Source organism: Gymnoscopelus braueri (genome assembly GCF_963280865.1).
Source record: "Gymnoscopelus braueri genome assembly, chromosome: 10".
NCBI lineage: Eukaryota > Metazoa > Chordata > Actinopteri > Myctophiformes > Myctophidae > Gymnoscopelus > Gymnoscopelus braueri.
Genome location: NC_137611.1, coordinates 19,855,448 through 19,874,019, shown reverse-complemented (window position 1 = coordinate 19,874,019; position 18,572 = coordinate 19,855,448). Strand labels below are relative to the sequence as shown.

General features: G+C 40.7%; 1 protein-coding gene across 2 annotated transcripts; it reads right to left on the bottom strand.

Annotated features, from left to right (window-relative positions):
• Positions 1–4,655: 4,655 nt before the first annotated feature.
• gorasp2 (golgi reassembly stacking protein 2) lies at positions 4,656–13,261 on the bottom strand. Of its 2 annotated transcripts, none has more exons than XM_080440357.1 (10): positions 13,081–13,261; positions 11,937–12,017; positions 11,588–11,791; positions 10,593–10,679; positions 9,369–9,499; positions 8,787–8,919; positions 7,812–7,938; positions 6,915–7,001; positions 6,643–6,765; positions 4,656–6,134 (listed from the first exon to the last, which is right to left on the bottom strand). In XM_080440357.1, exons 1-10 carry the CDS (start codon positions 13,141–13,143, stop codon positions 5,839–5,841), a joined length of 1,332 nt encoding a protein of 443 aa, XP_080296483.1. In that variant the 5' UTR covers positions 13,144–13,261; the 3' UTR covers positions 4,656–5,838. The 2 variants fall into 2 exon arrangements, with proteins under 2 accessions (XP_080296483.1, XP_080296484.1); XM_080440358.1 differs by having other exon boundaries at positions 7,827–7,938.
• Positions 13,262–18,572: the final 5,311 nt, after the last annotated feature.

Below are 18,572 nucleotides of genomic sequence, written 5' to 3'. Positions count from 1 at the left end.
TTGTAGTGTATGTTTTAAACGCAGAGTTCCATGTGTTATTTTATTTACTGTCAGTAGAGTGTGCGTGTTAAAATTCAAAGTTTTTCCCCCCCCTTTTTTGCAGAACGTGACCAAAGGTGCTTTGTCAATACATTGGTTTGGCTCCAGTTATGACGTTCAGTAGTACACTCTTGGTTCTCTTCAGATCGTATAAATCTTTCGCCTTTTACTAAAGATTTCCGTGGGGAGGACCATTATGAGTATCAACTAATTTTTTGATGCCCTGCCTCACGGCGGGGCTTCCTCATTTGTAAAAAGAAATTTCAAAAGAATGGATACATGATGATAGCCAATAAAATTGGTCAAATATTGGCCAAATTAGTATAAGGAAGAGGCAAAACATTTGAAAGTAGCTATTTTAGCAATGATTTGATGACCGTGTCATCGATTATTAGCAGGAGACTCAGTAGGGTTTCTCCTCCTACTCATTGAGTCTCCACCAGTCATCAAATTATTGGTTTAGGAATGCGACAAAAACAACAAAATCTCCATGAATTCAAGGCTTCATGGGGTGTGTAACAGTGGTGGTGATTTCATCTTTGGTGGGACACTCTTTTAAAGACGTCACGCGCACGTTGCTTAACCTACAGCAGGTCACACAATAGACCATAATGCATCCTAGCAGATCCTTGCAGATGCAATGTATTGAGATTGTAGATCGGCTATTTTCAAATGGCCGAAATGCATATAGGGCTGAGGTGGTTAATGTATGTTTTTGTAATAATAATCAAAATCTACAAAGTAACTAAAGTTGTCAAATAATTGTAGTGGAGTAAAAGTGTAAAAGTATAATATTTTCCTCTGAAACGTAGTGGAAGTAAAAATACAGAAAATTGGACATACTCAAGTAAAGTAAAAAATACCTCAAAATTGTACTTAAGTACAGTTCTTGAGTAATTTAAAACAACAAACAAAACAATTATTGTTTTACACCACTGGAATTTGGCTAATCTAACGCTTCCACATGGAGCCGATTCATTATGGAGACACTAGAGGGCAGTGTTACTCTGTTCGATCGAAACAAAATGTTCTTGTTTTAAACCTAAACTGACATGATACTGACCATGTATTTTTCCTAAGAATATAATATACAGGAAAACTGGAATAATAAGACACAATACTCTATTGCAGTGAATTAAACTGTTTTTTTTTACATTTACATGATTTGTCAATGCTGATTATTTAGAAAAGAGGTTCTCAGCATTATGTCCCACTCAATGTAACAAAAACCTCTAAAAATAATAATAATAATAATAATAATAATCTAGAGATAATGCTAATAAAATCTATTTACCTTTGATATTTTAAAATAAAATAGAACACTTTCCTTCACTTCAAGGTTACAGAAGCTGTCACTTGATCATCAACTTGTTCAAATGTGTTTACCTGTAGTCTAAACACATGATCTACAGGCTGTAGATCACATGTCACACTAAACAAAAATGGTGCTAAATAGTTCTAAAAGTGGTTCTTTGAATCGTGATTATGTTCTACTAGACTAGAGGTTCTGGCTGCTACGCTACCCTCACACCTACGTGGCACCGCCGATCCAACCTGTGCTCAGGAATGTGTCAAAAACAAAAAAAAATCCATGAATTCAAGGCTTCATGGAGTGTATAATTGATAGAAATTAAGAATTTTTAGGGTGAACTATTCTTTTAAGTGTCTTGTTCAGGGCCACTTTGACATAATTGCTGTGGCCCGGGATCGAACCTATGGTTCCAGACTTGTCCGGCGGGCTCTTTAACCATTCAGCTATGGCCACATCATCAACAGAGATTCTAACGCTGCAACGCATTTCTACTCTGTAACAGACAGTAAAGGGGTTTCAGGGGAAACCAGCACAATGAGGAATAATATAATAAAAGACTGTCTTGCTAATAAAGCGTCATGTCTCTAATTTTTTACAATGTATTTGATATTACCTTTATATTATTTAATACATTATGCATTTCATCCTCTATATATTGTCCAGCAACCTTTATGATAAAGGCGAAAAGAGATAGTAGACCAATGGAAGCCAGATTGCTCAGATGTCGAGGTACCTGTGCTAGGATTCGATTCCATGATCTTGTGGTCTGAAGTCAAGAGCTTTTCCAACTGAGCTATGGATAGAGCACCTGCTTCAGAAACAGAAGTCACAGTTTCAACTTCCACCCTCCCAGGGTCAAACACTTTATATTTGAAATCCGAACATTAATGTAGATGAATGAAGGGGTCAAAAATGGAGAAAGTGCAAACACCAGGTTGAAGTTCATCCATGATGGTCATGAAAGATCCAGACTGCACTAGTGATTTGTTTACATTCGACCGCATGGCTCATTTGCATAAGATGTTACCATATTGATTTTATCCCACTGTTGAGGGTTAGGGTTATATTTTATATATTTTGTTTAAGACTTACAGTAGGTTGCCTTGCCCCACTGGAATACAGTGACTGATATGAATTAATAATATACTGGACCATACATAAAATGAAGTTGCCAGGTATGCTTCAAGTGGATAAAATATTCAATATTTCAAATGTTTGTGGTTAGGTTACACCATTTGACATTTTCAGGCACATTCTGTGGAAGTACGCCTAAATAAGCAAGTACACTTTACAAGCCCCCAAATAAACGCAACCCACTACCAATATTTACAAGCAACTTCACAGAAAAAGAAGCCCAAAGTCGCTTATAATAAACCGACATGGCAACGCTGCTCATAACTGAGGATGCAGGGACAAAGCGTGGCATAGATATATATAAGCGGGGTACTCTATGGGCGGTACCCTCCAATGACAAGTGATCGAGCTCAGCCAATAAACGAAGCTCTGGCAACCATTTGTTTTTTCCCATCATGCAAAGCGCCCGTGAGAAACTCATGTAATTTAAACGTATTATTTTATCTGTAGCGTTTCATTGTAGTATTTATTTAAACGCAGGATTCCATGTTTTATTTTATTTACTGTCAGCAGAGTGTGCATGTTATTTTTTCGTCTTCTTTTTTTGTAGAACGTGACCAAAGGTGCTATGTCAATACATTGGTATGGTTTCAGTTGCAGTGTTAGGTTTATGATTGTTTGATTGAAGTATTTTATTTCAAAATAATTTTTGGTCGCCCTGGCAATTGCAGGGCTTCTTCATCTGTTAAAACAAAAGAAGTATAACCAGAATATTATCTCATTATAGGTTATAGTTACTAACGCTGTTCAAACATTGGCCAAATTGTCAAATTTTATAAGAAAGAGGCAAAACATTTTTTTATAGCCGATCTGCTATTTTTTTTGCAATCATATGATGACAGGGTCAGTGTGGAAGTTGGAATATTGGAATTTGGCAGTGGTGCAAAAAGTACTCAAATGTTTTACTTAGGTACTTTTACCATGTCTTTCTAAATAAAGTATTCAATCAATAAAAGTATCAATACTGCAATGTAGAAATACTCTGATACATAAGTCCGGAATTCTAAATTCACTTTAGTAAAAGTACAAAAGTATTGGTATCAAAATGTACTTAAAGTACCAAAAGTAGAAAGTACTCATTATGCAGAATGTCCCATTTCACAAGTTTTCAAATGTATACAAATCTTTTGAAAATAGCAGATCTACAAGAGCTTGTAGATCGGCTATTTTCAAATGGCCGAAATGTATATAGCTGATGTGGTTAATGTATTTCTGTAATAATAATAAAAATCTACAAAGTTGTCAAATAATTGTAGTGGAGTAAAAGTATAATATTTACCTCTCTAAGTACATTTACTAAAGCACAATTTTGAGGTATTTTTTACTTGAGTATGTCCAATTTTCAGTACTTTTACTTCCACTACATTTCAGTTACTTTACACCACTGGAATTTGGCTAATCTAACGCTTCCACATGGAGCTGATTCATTATGGAGACACTAAAGGGCAGTGCTACTCTGTTCAATCTAAACTGACATGATACTGAGATTACTGACCATGTATTTTTCCACGTGTAATAAAACAACACTCTATTTCAGTGTATTAAAATTATTTACATCATTTGTCAATGCTGATTTAGAAAATAGTTTTCTCAGCATTATCCCACTCAATTTAACAAAAAGAGCTATCTAAAAAACTAAATAAATCTAGAGATAATGCTAATAAAATCTATTTTCATTTGATATTTTAAAATAAAATGGTAATAGAACACTTTCATTCACTTCAAGTAGATAGAATATTCAATATTTCTCATTTTTGTGGTTACACCATTTGACAGTCTCAGGCGCATGCTGTGATTTTCATTGCAAAAATGGTTCAAATGTCTTTTCAAATGAAATGAAACCAACATGACTAAACAATTTCATTTCAACAAACCTGACACATGACTTTAAAATAAGATTTTAAAAGACTTCCACAGTCATCTCGCCAACCTCATTTTGTCACTGACCCATTATGTATATGAGCTGTTTGAAGTTTGAACTTGTAAGAAGTGTATCAGTATCATTGACAGTAGAAGCATGCAGCGTTTATTACTTCTGCATTCGTTTCATTTTCAAGACCGAAAGCTCGCCTCCTGCTTCTAAGCAAGGCTATGTATTATTATAAATAGTTTTAAATAAAGATGAATTAAAGTGTGAAAAATATCAGAAAGAACTGACACAAACATGATGCATCATGTAAAATTCCATTGGCTTTATTGCTCGCACTGTACATAACATGGTGTTCACAAAATCGTCACAGTGACACCTGGTGGATATGCGGCGTCACTGCAGCTCTGCTTTCCACTTGTCACTCAGGGCCATGCAAGGAGGGACCAAGTACTTCTTAGCAACTCCACACACACCCATATGAAGCCATACCTAACCCCCACCACACACACACACCCAATACCGACCATAATCCATTCAGTAGTTCACCCAACCGTAACCTCCTGTCCCTTCTACCAGCATGACCGCGTAGCAGTCACAATCTTCAGAGGGGATTGGTCACAGACGATATTTTAAGAGTTGTGCACACTGTACAGACATACAAAGGGGACAATTATGCCTAATAGTTTCTAAATATGATGCGGTGCAAAATAATGCTGATTCATTCAGGAAAATCAATTCAACAGAAAAAAAGAAACATGATGGAATAAAAAATAGAATCTAATAGGGATATTATATATAACCTTTATATATATATATATGTAGTATATAAAAAAAGCGATGGACAAAAGAAAAAGCGCATAAACAGAAATGAAATCCTAACAGTATCTGCAGAGTTGGTAAGCAGACACTGAGCCCAACAATGTCTGCTTTAGATTCACACTGGATGACACAGAAAGGGCTAATTTCCATTTGTCCGCTGTTTTAACCAGTGGTGGACAGTAACAGTAAGTACATTTTTTTTGTATCTGTACTTTACTTGAGAATTGTATTTTTGGACACTTATAACAATTCAAAGACAACTTTTTGTTGTACTTTTGACTTCACTACATTTGAGGAAGGGGAAAGTACAATATAGTGAAAATAGCCCATCTACAAGCTCACAATGCATCACGATGCGTTGTGAGCTTGTAGATATGCTATTTTCACTATTAATGATATTTCTTTTCCACCACTGGTTCTAACTATCCATTCATCCATGCTTCCTTCATAGCCCCACGCAAATCCTCCCAAACCGCCACTTGGACGTGCTGACATGTTCCGTACATCTGCAAACATGCTGTCCACCCCCTTGGTGAAATAAATAGAGAAACAAACAAAACAAAACAGAAAGAAAGTGACTGACAGGGAAAGAGAGTGTAACCACTCTGTGTGTATGTGAGTGTGTGTTTTGGTCGAACGATAAGCACGTCGCTCCATTCCTACGTTACGACGATTCCGTCGTGGTCAACGGCGTTTCCGTGGGCGGCTGCGCTTCCGTGGTGATGCTTTCCGTGGCGACGGGTGCAGGCTCCGCGGCAGAAGGCGCTGTAACGGCTGTAGGCAGGACCTCAGGGGTGGTGGTGAAGGCCCCGGGAAGGGTGACCGCCGAGGGGGGCAACAGTGGTACCACTCCCTGGGGCAGGAGAGGAGGCAGGGAGGACAGGGCGGAGGGCAGCAGAGGGGGCAGGGGGCCCAGACCAGGTAAGTTTAGGGGTGGGAGAGCAGCCAGAGGAGGAAACGCTGCAGAGAGAGAGAGAACCACAAGTGAATGATAAATAGTGTGAAGAGAAGAGGGAGACAGACAGACACATGGATTAAAGCAAAATAAAATCTCACGACAGAAAGATTTTGCATAGCCAAGTCCTAATGTGCGATTTGTGCATCAGTGTGAAAGGAGCCCCGACACACCAGCGCTGTTTCCTAAACAATTAACACACTCACGATATGTAAAATTATGATGTTTTAATAGTATTGTTCCTGCTGTTTGACATACTGCCAGGAATACAGGTGAAGAAATCACAGATTGAGGCTTTAACCTTTGCTTTTATGAAATATCCGAACATATTGCAGTTTGACCACTTCAAATACTCTAATCATAAAATAATAACCGGAAATATTTTCTTGCAGGTAGGCTATTTTCGCTGAGAAACATGGTTCCATAGAAGACATGCTGGCTTCTATCGAATCCAAATGACTGAAATCAGTCGTGGCGACTGAGAACTTTAACCCATGCAGACAGACCATCTACCTGCGAGTCCTGCCGGTGGCGGCAGGCCCCTGAGGGCCGCTAACGACACGCCACTGAGGTCCGGTAGTGCTGACAGGTTGAGGTTGGGGAGAAGGGGCAGGCCGGCCGGGAACGGCAGCAGACCTACGAGCACAAAAACACAACGTCATGTCGACTGGCAGCACCATGCTAGGAAGCATTGGCGGAGAGGACGGAACTAACTGTAGGAACTACATGTCAATGTTTGGGCCATAGACACTGTGATGGACGTGTTGATGAAACAATCACACAACCTGGTAGCGTTGTGGCAGGAGTGAAGTTGGCGGCAGCAGGGTTGAGTGGAGCGAGGGGGTTGGGTAACAATGGAACTGTGGGTAGACCTGAGAAAGAGAGAGAGAGAAAACAAAATGATGTATTAAGTCAGAATCTACAAAGCAACGGTGCGATTAATGAGATCATGAGAATTGGAAAATGCTAAATATGTGCTTAATGAGCTGTAGTTATTGGGTTACAACAACAAGCAGATTCTGAATTCATATTACAATTGTGTGCTTTCATCCAGAGAGAGAGAATGTGCGTGCGTGTGCAAGAGGAGTAAGAGTAACAAGAGTAGAAAAGTGCAAGAGATGAGGCCACAAAGAGAGATGAGAAGAGTGAGTGACCTTATGTCAGTTGGTGCGGAGACTTAAGGCCCATTTATATCAAGTACGGACACTCCGTCCATAATTCTAATCCGTTATCTGCAAGTTGTTTTTCCATGTGTCGTATTTATTGAGCTTTGGGAAATCATGATCTATCAGTGACTCTGGGCTAGAGACACAGTGTACGGCTAAGCCTGCAGTTTTGCATGTTCTGATAGTACTCATTGCTATAGAGTGTTTGTTCAGTAAAAGGAGTCTCCCATGTCTCTCCAGCTCTTTATTAAACAGAAAATGTATTTTCAGTGCACGCTCCTGATTGGCTTAAATGTTGTCACCTACCTGAAAATGGACTATATTCTGTTTACTAAAGAGCTGGAGAGACCCCCGTGACCGAACAAACGCTCTGTAGTAATGATCACTATCAGAATAAAAAAACACAAAAGATATCACTTACCCGACCTTTAAGTGACCCTAAAAAGATAATTGAACAATTCTTTTTACATAGACATGTAAAGAGAACAAAGAGAGAGAGAGAGAGAGAGTGTGCACCTGTGTGAAGCTCACTGGGCACGGTGGGCGGGGCTGTGCTGCTGACTGACAGGGCAGAGAGGGACTCCTCTAGCCCAGAGGGGACGGACGCTAAGATGGGGGAGGGAGTCACAGCCGAAAGCTGCACCTGAGGGACGGAGTGAAGATGAAGTGAGGAGAGGAGTGGGAGGAGAGACCGTATAGAGAAAAAAAAAAAATCTGCCACTGAACAGGTATGGGTAAGTTTATTCAAACATGTTATATAACATTCTTCTCTTTTAACAGAAAACCTAACAATGAAAGTCTAAATGTTGCCATGAGGTTACAGCATATTAATGAATACTATTGGACATTAGGGTGGGACACGTTGGCCACTGTCCAATTGCCCATAAACATTTACACAAGACTGGTTGGTTTGTTGACCTTTACGTGCCACTCCGCCAGACAAACCTCAATTAATCAAGTACATATATATATGGCCAGATACCAAGTGACAGGTGAATGTTGGAATTAATCAACTGCCGTGGATGATGGATGAAAACATTCCCCGCTACGTTACAGGAATACATCTCAGATCAATTAAATCAAGTTGATACTCTAGCCAACTTTTTACGCTGTGCCTGTCAGTGTGACCGTGTCTTTTTGTGTGCACGGAGCTAGTCTCGCAAACTGCTGGACCGATACGATCAGTGCTAAACTTTGTATGCATGCTGCCAGTAGCTACAGGAGTACATTCTTTCATATTTTACACTTTTTGAAATATTGAACTTTTAATTTTATAATGGAAGTCAATGGGACTCTAATCACGCTGAAACCTTGCCCAAATTTGGAGTCCTACATATGCGTTATTGACAGATGGAGATGTGCCCAAGACACACATTTGTTCAATTACTGTAACGCTACTTTAAAAACAAGCTTAAAATATGCTTGACACTTAGATACAGCCATAAGTCCTGCTGGAGTATCGTAATGTAAATCATGTAGATGCAGTCTGACCTCAGTGAAGCCATCTTTCAGTGGACTGCCGGGCTCGCTGGGAACGTTTGCAGGGAAACTGATCTTCTTGCCCTCTTCGAACGGCCGCGTGGGGATCCTGTGGAGGTACCCGTACCCGATTCCACAACCCAGGCTGCAGCACAGGGAAGAAAAAGACTGTTGAGGAATACTGCCATGACCATGTTTAGACAATTTCAGGCTGAATCCTGTGCTTGCATAAGAGTAAAGAAAGACTATGGCTTGGACATTTGCACCTGTATCCTATATTAGAGAAAGTGGAGTGTGTGTGTGTGTGTGTGTAGCTAATGACATCAGTTAAAATGCAATGATGCATGCATGCATGTATGTGGATTAGTGTGTACACAACAAGTACGTTTGTTTGTGTGTGTGTGTGTGTGTGTGTGTGTGTGTGTGTGTGTGTGTGTGTGTGTGTGTGTGTGTGTGTGTGTGTGCATCAATTGAAGAGAGCATGTGTTACACCTGCCACCCAGAACGAGGCTCTGCAGGTTAAGCTCTACTGCCAGATTGACAGATGACAAACAACAGGTACTGTGTAATTGTACAAGTGTGTGTGCGTATTACCTGCCCTCTCCTCCCCAGGCACTGTTTGGTGTGATGACCACCTCTCTACAGTTATCTGTGTCAGTGTTGTACACATAGAGTTTCAACCCCTTCCCCTCGTGGGTCTCTATCAGAGAGAACAGGTCTTCTGACTACAGAGAGAAAGATGAAGACAGAGAGCGGAACAGGATGTTTAAAAATAATAATACAACTCCAACAATTAAAGCAAATTATCACCTTACTGTAACAAAGGTTTAAGGCACCAACTGCAGTAGGTCATTACAGTGAGTGGGCAGTGAGTGCACCAAAGCACTGTCCAACATACCTCATTCATTCATAACAACACTGTTCAATATGCCTCATTCATAACACTGTCCAACATGCTTAATTCATAACGACACTGCCCAACATACCTCATTCATAACACTGTCCAACATAGCTCATTGATAAAAGCACTGTCCATCATACCTCATTCATAACACAGTTAAATATGCCTCATTCATAACATTGTGTCCAACATACCACATTCATAACACTGTCCAACATGCCTCATTCATAACACTGTCCAACATGCCTCATTCATAACACTGTCCAACATGCCTCATTCATAACACTGTCCAACATGCCTCATTCATAACAATGTCCAACATGCCTCATTCATAACACTGTCCAACATGCCTCATTCATAACAATGTCCAACATGCCTCATTCATAACACTGTCCAACATACCTCATTCATAACACTGTCCAACATGCCTCATTCATAACAATGTCCAACATGCCTCATTCATAACACTGTCCAACATGCCTCATTCATAACACTGTCCAACATGCCTCATTCATAACAATGTCCAACATGCCTCATTCATAACACTGTCCAACATGCCTCATTCATAACACTGTCCAACATGCCTCATTCATAACACTGTCCAACATACCTCATTGATAGCAACACTGTCCATTGGACAGTGCTTTTATCAACAAGGTATGTTGGATAGTGTCCAACATACCTCATTGATAAAAGCACTGTCCAACATGCCTCATTCATAACACTGTTCAACATACTTTCATTGATAAAAGAAAAGCACTGTCCAACATGCCTCATTCATAACGACACTACCCAACATACCTCATTGATAAAAGCACTGTCCAACATGCCTTAGTCTTAACAACACTGTCCAACATGCCTCATTCATAACGACACTGTCAAACATGCCTCATTCATAACGACACTATCCAACATACCTCATTCATTACCGTGTCAGCTCCTATGATGTAATCCGTGTGCGGTCGCAAACCAGCCAGGGCTGCTGGAGAATTTGGCTCCACTTCCTGTGAGATGACAAGAAGAAATATGAGGAAAGAAGCAACACACACAAACTATTCAAAAATAACTAACACACAAAAACATCTCAGTGGCCTTGTGAGTTAGAGTGCTCGCCCTCAGACTGGGAGGTCGGAGTTCAATCCCTGGCCGTCTCATATCAGTAACTATGAAAACAAAAAAATGGTACCCAATGCAGCATTAAGGGTTGGATTGGGACCAAGTCCCTGCAACATACTAGTGTCATGCCCAGGGGGCGTACATTATGCTGCTGCCTCATGTTAAGGAAACAGGCTCCTGACCTAGGGGCCACATGACTTGGCAAACATTGGTTCCCAAGGCTACTTATACACTTATGATAAAACAGTCTGACAGGATATATCAAATACACTTAATTTTGTGATCACTTTTTTCTCCCCTCCTCTATTTCTCCCCAATTAAGTGCTGGCCAATTTCCCCCCATGTTTATTGTCCCTGTCACTGGCTGCTGACCCTTACTGTTGGTCTTGGGGAGGGTGTTGACAATCACACCTAAGGAGTCACCAGGCACTTCTTTTCACCCGACAGTGAGGAGTTTCACCAGGCGGGCTTAACGCATGCGGAGGAACGCGCTATCCCTCCTAATTCGAGAGGAGCCCTGCCGGCTTCCCACTCACAAACACAGCCAATTGTGTTGGTTGGAGCGCCCGGCCACGCTGGAGGCATCATGGAGGAATCGAACCCCAGTGTCCATGGTGATGGGCAGGGCTTTACCCGTGTTCCACCTGGACACTCCAAAACACACACTCTTATTGGCTACTGGTACACACCAGCTAGTGTGTCCACAAAAACACTAACACTCTCTGCCCTCTTTCTTGTCTCTCTATCCTATATACCGTACCAAAAAAAAACACCCACAAACGTCTTGGCTACTGACCAGCACGTGCCAAACATTCTCGTTTGCTCCCTCAAAACTGCAGAAGCGAATGGAGACCCCGAGCAGGCCCTGTCCTCCCCACATGGTGCTGGGTGTGACGGTGGACTCTCTGAGCTCCAGGGTCTTGGAGGAGTAGACCAGCATCTTGACAGGCTTCTCCACGCTGGCCTTCAGCAAGTCCTTCAGGGTGTCATTATCCTTGTCCTGGAGGACAGGTATTGAAAAGGAAGCATTATCAATACAATGCAGTGCTGGAGCTTATTCATCAGGCGTACCTCTACTTTGAGTTTGAGTTACGTACACACAGCATGATGACCTTTATTTTTTTTCCTATAATGCCAGCACTTACCAGTCTGGTGTTATTGATGGAGACAATGAAGTCAAAGAAAGGTTCCAGACCCGCCCGGTGGCCCGGTGAGTTCTCCTGGACCTGCACACACACATCAAACAACTTACAGTATTACAGAGCTACAGTATTTTATGCATGGCTGGTTGTTGTTGCTGCTGCCAAGTGCTCGGTTGCATGGCTGTTCTTGCAAGAGTTGCAAGTTGTCTAATGCCTACCCCATACATAGCCTTAAGGGAATAAAAGTGATATCACACCTGGGCTTAAAAACACTGCACACAATAGGGGGAAGGGGTCTAGCGGTTAGCTACTGTAGAAACGAGCTAGGATATTGAAACTGGTCACTTGTAGTAGAGGAGGTATAATCTGTCATTTTTTTTTTCCCCCTCGATGACAAGTCTGGCTTCCTTGGCACCTTAAGTCAACTTTCTGTAATATCATAGCTGCCTAGTGGCTATTAGTAGCAGCGGTGATGCTTAAAGTCTCCAAGCAGAAGAAGAGAACATAAACAAAGCACACTCTGTATGTGGGGGGGGAGTTGCATTAACGCAGTGACACGAATCACATTAAGGGTGAACCTGCAGGATTTAAGAAGAGTGATCCTCATCCAACTTAAGTCAGTCACATATTATAGACATACTGTCAATAAATTATCATCCCAGGCCTGTAGTCAACAGACTGAGCTAAAGCTAGCTAGCAGTATTGCCATATTTTGTGAGAGATATAAGCAACCAGGTCTAGGAAAACAAGCCCAAAAGAAGCAACTAATAGGCCACATGAGCACTTTAAACTTATGCATCATCGGCTATTTGAAAATAGCCAATCTACAAGCTCACAACGCGTCGCATAGATCTGCTATTTTCAAAATCTCTGCCATTAAAAATGTGGAATATTTGGAATATTCTTTTGGAAAAAAAGTATCAACACAAATGTGGCACAATACATTTGTATGAAAATATTTGAGAACCACTGGTTTTAATAATAATTAAAAACATTGGAAGCAAGCCTAAAATAAGTAAGTACACTTTAGAAACAAGCACAAAAAAAGAAAAGAAAAGCTACTTCACAGAAGCATAATTCGCTTATAATCAGCGGACATGGCAACACTGCTAGCTCGCTGTCTGCTGAATGCCCAACACTCACTCACCCTAAGAACATGGTAGCCTTCAGAACCTCCTCCAGGTATCTCCACGCTCTGAGATCCCCCCATGGCTCTGCTGTTTGCTGCTACTGTGTTATTTCTGTTAAATCAATCAATCAATCAATCAGATCACACACACACACACACGCTTCAATCTGAGGTTCTACCCGGTACACGTCGCCTACTAGAAGAGCTGAGTGGTCTGCGCATGCGCCGTTACGTGGCAGGAAGCAAAACAACCCCCCAAGTGAAAGCGGGTATGTGTAGTTTTTGATGGTCGGTGTTTGTAGGCTTAACGTGTTAGGAGGAGACTGTGGAGGTCACACACACTTGATCTTGTCCTTGAAGGTAGGGAGGAGGATGGACACCAAAAAAATGAAATACTAATTCCTATAGCTCACAGGCCATCAACTAGACATGATTTTAAACTCACCATGGTTGGTGACAACTGATGAGGTGTTTACAAAATTGAGCGCCCTGCAACTAAACAAGGCCACTGGCCATGACAATATCCCCTCGAAATTTCTCAGAGACTCCAACGCCTCCATTGCTCCAATCATTGCCCACATGATAAACCTCTCCATCATGGCGATTTCAAACTAGCGAGAGTAACTCCTCTGTACAAAAAAGGAAGCAAATTTGACCCCGGCAACTACCACCCTACATCTATTCTTAGTTCTATCTTGAAAGTTATGGAAAAAATTGTTTATGAACAGGTTCAAAAGTATCTTGCTTAAAAAAAAAACGAATTTGAATTCCAATCTGGCTTCAGAACATCCCATTCCACTGACACATGCCTACTCTATTTGAACGACTACATCAAACATGAGGTGAACGCATGATCATGCTGGACCTCCAAAAGGCATGCAGTCCTATCTGGAGGGGAGATAACAGGTGGTGGAGGTGAACGGAACCCCTGCAGGAGCACTCATCCAATCTTACTTCGACTACTATGCATGCGCCTCATGGTACCACTACCATAGCACCACAAAGGCCTTACAAACCAGGCTCCAGACATTCCAAAACAAACTGGTCAGGCTACTGCTTGGCCTCACACCTACAACAAATCTAACCGCTGCTCACTTTGGGGTGGGATGGCTCAGGGTAGAGGACAGAGTACAGCAACTTGCAATGGGCCTGGTCTACAAGATACACTACACCACAAAGACACCCAATGTACCTGTCAAACTACTTCAAAAATGTCAAAGACGTCCACAAACACAACACCGGAGAGAGCTCCACAAATCACGTTCAACCCAGATTTGGCTCAAACAAGGGGTTAAATTTGTTCTACTGCTATGCCACCAAAATGTGGAATGCCCTACCAACAGTCATAAAAAGTGTGAATCCTTACTCTCCAAGCCTATCACCAGAAATATTTTTCTTTTTGATTACTAGTATTGTATATTTGTCTGTCAATAAATGTTTCAATGAATTGAATACACATGGACCCCAATGGAAACAAGCCATAGTGCTTTCTTGGGTTTTAATCCTTTTAGCAGCCCGTGCTTTTTTTTGCAAACTGTTAATAAAGTATTCAATCAATCAATCAATCAGCATCTAGCTGATTCCAATTAATTGACTCTTATTAGGATCTCCCTGATGGAATCAGGGCCAAGTTATCCCTCTGAGCCAAAATACCAATTAAAGTTAGTTTCACAACCTATTAGCTTATATCCTATACCTACTGTATAGGAAGAAAAGAAGACTTCAAACTAGTAGGCCACTTTGAGACAGAAATTGAGCCTTAATGAGTTTACTGTGTAGAGGCACTGTTTTAAAAATCTGAAGTATAAGTTTATGCCTATATATTATACATTATACATAATATATATTAAATATATTTAAAAAGTGTTTAGTCCACTAAACTAATTTCAAAGAGCACCCCTCATCATCGCTTTCCGAAATTGTCAAGACAGACAGTGACCAACAGAGGGCAGTGACAGACAGTAGATCAAAGCGTTGGCCTTCCCTCTCAGTCCACTCACATCTCATCATTTTGATGATATGCTTTCCATGTAAATCGTATGAAATGCCGTTGTTTAAAACCTCCAGAGATAACTCTCTTTCAACTAAATTGGCTTTGGAAGCTGTATCACACATTGTAGCAGCACTGCAGCAGGCAAATAATCTACATTTCACATGTAGATAGAGGAGAGGAGAGGAGAGGAGAGGAAAGGAGAGGAAAGGAAAGGAGAGGAGAGGAGAGGAAAGGAAAGGAAAGGAAAGGAAAGGAAAGGAAAGGAAAGGAAAGGAAAGGAAAGGAAAGGAAGAGGAAGAAAAAATAGGAAAGGAGGACAGGAGAGGAAAGGTGTTGAGATGAGAAGATGGAGCAAGAGGCGACAACAGAAGATGAGAGCATGTAGTAACACAGCCAATTGGACAAGAAGACACACACAGCTGGGGGCCAAACAAAGCCTCCTTTCGGATGATTAGGCAGAGGCAATTGTGTGTGTGTGTGTGTGTGTGTGTGTGTGTGTGTGTGTGTGTGTGTGTGTGTGTGTGTGTGTGTGTGTGTGTGTGTGTGTGTGTGTGTGTGTCTGAAGCTAATGACAGAATGTTTAGAGGGGAGGCTGAGGGAACCTCCTGCAGAATGTAATTTGTAGAACCAGAAACATCAGTTTTCTTCTGTATGCTTTTGTATCTTTATGTATGCCTCAATATAAGACAGAGACACAAGCTTGTCTCTATCTCTGCTTCAGTGTAAAACAGAGACACCAGCTAGTCCAGGGGTATTCAACTAGATTAGGCAGGGGGTTACAATTGTAAAATTACTTGAATTCAGCGGCCACAAGACCGTGACAACAGAAATGAACAAAATGTTAATGCTTAACCGTTTCACTGTTTTTTGTGTGTCTTATATAGGTACCAACAATGGACATATATGTCCAATATGGTAACTTACGGCCGGCTTCATACTGCATTAATGCGTTTGCTAGGATCATTCCTTTATACTGTAGTCCACAGGCTTAGATTCTGATAATAAGGAAATAGGAAGTAGATACAGTATGTCAGTGTGTTCTGTGCACGGGTCATTGGCATGCAAGCATATTTTTGGAGGCAGGCTGGCAAGGTGAAGTGTCTACATGTTCGTATGAATGAAAGGTTTTTGCTTTAATTTGATTTGAGCACCCCGCACCGGATGATAAGAGCACAAGCTCTTATGATGTGTTTGAAGTGGACGAAGATGGAAAAGATGGAAGATTGACAAAATCCAGGTGAATTCTTTATTTGGTGCAAAATGGACAAGGACAACATCCACTCAAGACCCAGAAATAGTTACAAATGGATGGTTTGTGATGGATGAACTGCACTCAGAATTCATTTGTTGTGCTTTTGTATGTTGATGCGCCACAGAAATGTAACAATGTAGCTTTTGGCAAGCTACCTATAGCTTCCTATATAAAAAGACATCGCTGAACTACTTGAAAGCTACATTATTCTGAAAGTAGTGAGAAGTAGAAAAGTAATAGAAGTAGACATAATTTTAGTTTTGTTGTGAGGTGTATTTCTTATGGGTTACTTACTCAACAAATATTACATTTACCCCGCATTTGGGTTCTTGTAGCAGTGTTTTGACCTCAAATGCAGTACTGGTGGGTTTAATTTGGAACCCTGAGTGAGGGACATTCCTCCATCATAAATTGTAGCCTACATTTTATTCTTATCAGTTAATGGTTGATGAACCATTAATGAGCTTTTTAATAACGGTTCTGAAAAACATCAAAATGGTCATCCTGTAAAACCAACCATACAATAATAATTAGGCTAGTTAAATACATTTTCACATTGGAATATGGAATGTGTTCCAGGGGCCAGCAAGAAAGATTTGGCCTGCGGGCCGCCAGTTGAATATCACTGAGCTAGTAGTCTCTATGTTGCAGTGTAAGACAGAGACACAAGCTTGTCTCTATGTGTAAACAGTGTATAATGAAGACATCAGATTGTCACTACTGTACTGTATGTATGTCAGTGTAATACAATCAGCTTGTCTCTATGTATATGTCAGTGTAATACAATCAGCTTGTCTCTATGTATATGTCAGTGTAATACAATCAGCTTGTCTCTATGTATATGTCAAGGTGTGTCTGTATGCTTCAATGTAAGACACAGACTCACATGTCGACTTCAATAGACTTTATTATAGACTTTATTATGTATGGTTCTGTTAAAGTGCCTATACTGCAATGAAACATCCAGGGAGACAGCTCCCCTCCATCACAACTGGTCTCATCATGAAGACAGCTCACATAATATAGGATTCATTGGTCACATAGTACACATACTATCATATGATTTATGCCGTTGTGCAGTACACATATGTGGTCCCTAGATACCATTAATACTTATGAACGTAAACTCTCATATATTACTGCTATAGTACACATCCATTTACAATGGAAGAAATAAAGGTGGACATTGTGCAAATACATCTACCAGAAACTCTTTCGTACAATTTACGCAGAGTCCCTGAAACACTGAGTATACGTGTATAACAAGGAATATATATACTATATTACAGTAAATCTACGAGGATTGAGACAAGGGGAAAAGCAATCCTCTCTTACTTGACTCTAAGAGAGCGCACTATTCTGTCAGACGCCATTGGCATCCTTGCGCTTCTGCCTAAAACTATAAAGCAGTGGTTCTCAAAGTGGGGTCCGGGGGACCCCCAGGGGTCCATGAGGAGGTCCCAGAGGGGTCCCTGTTGCAAAACGAGGAACAGCCTAATTTCACTATTATTTCACCAGCTAGAAGTTGATGAGATATTCTCTTGGCTGCCGGCATTAAATCTTTTCAAATGGGTTTCCACAGCATAATGTGTTATATGTATCAATTTGGGGGTCCTTGACCTGAAGATGTTTGAGAACCACTGCTATAAAGTGCTGACAGAGGACTGCCAGATGATCATAATCACCCCTCGTTATACACCTATTACAGTACACCCCTCGTTTCATCATAATCTCGTTGGAAGGCCGGTCATTCACCTCGAAGAAACATTCAATCAAAGAGACGCGCAAACACAGATGGAGACGCAATCCTACAAATTGCGTCAATATTAGGCAGGAGTCAATATTAGGCAACATCTTACAAACACTGACCACTTATGAGGAGTTTTGTACCTATATATACACAAAAGGAGGCGGATGGATTGCTGTGTTCCCGATTTTCTCATTCTTTGGCTGACTAATTCACTACGGATAAACTACTAAAGTTCTGATTGATTAACTTACATTTACAAATGTATTACCATGTAATATACATAAAGATACAGTTACAATAAAATACCTGACTCTGCAACCAGTGGTAATGCAATAAAGAAATACTATATTTTGTATATAACTAAATATTCATATTCATATGTTAACATATAGTTAAAAACACATACAGGTATCATGTGCTTGCATGGAAACAGACAACGAGCCAGCGTTTTACATCTCCCATTCAAAAGTGGGTATGGATTCAGGATCAACTCATCAATTTCTGATACCGAACTT

Coding starts and splice junctions, on each gene's coding strand:
- gorasp2 (XM_080440357.1), bottom strand. CDS start 13,143: ATGGGGGGATCTCAGAGCGTGGAGATACCTGGAGGAGGTTCTGAAGGC. Junction 11,792..11,936: donor CCATCAATAACACCAGACTG/GTAAGTGCTGGC, acceptor CCTGTCCTCCAG/GACAAGGATAATGACACCCT. Junction 8,920..9,368: donor GCCTGGGGAGGAGAGGGCAG/GTAATACGCACA, acceptor CCTGTGCTGCAG/CCTGGGTTGTGGAATCGGGT.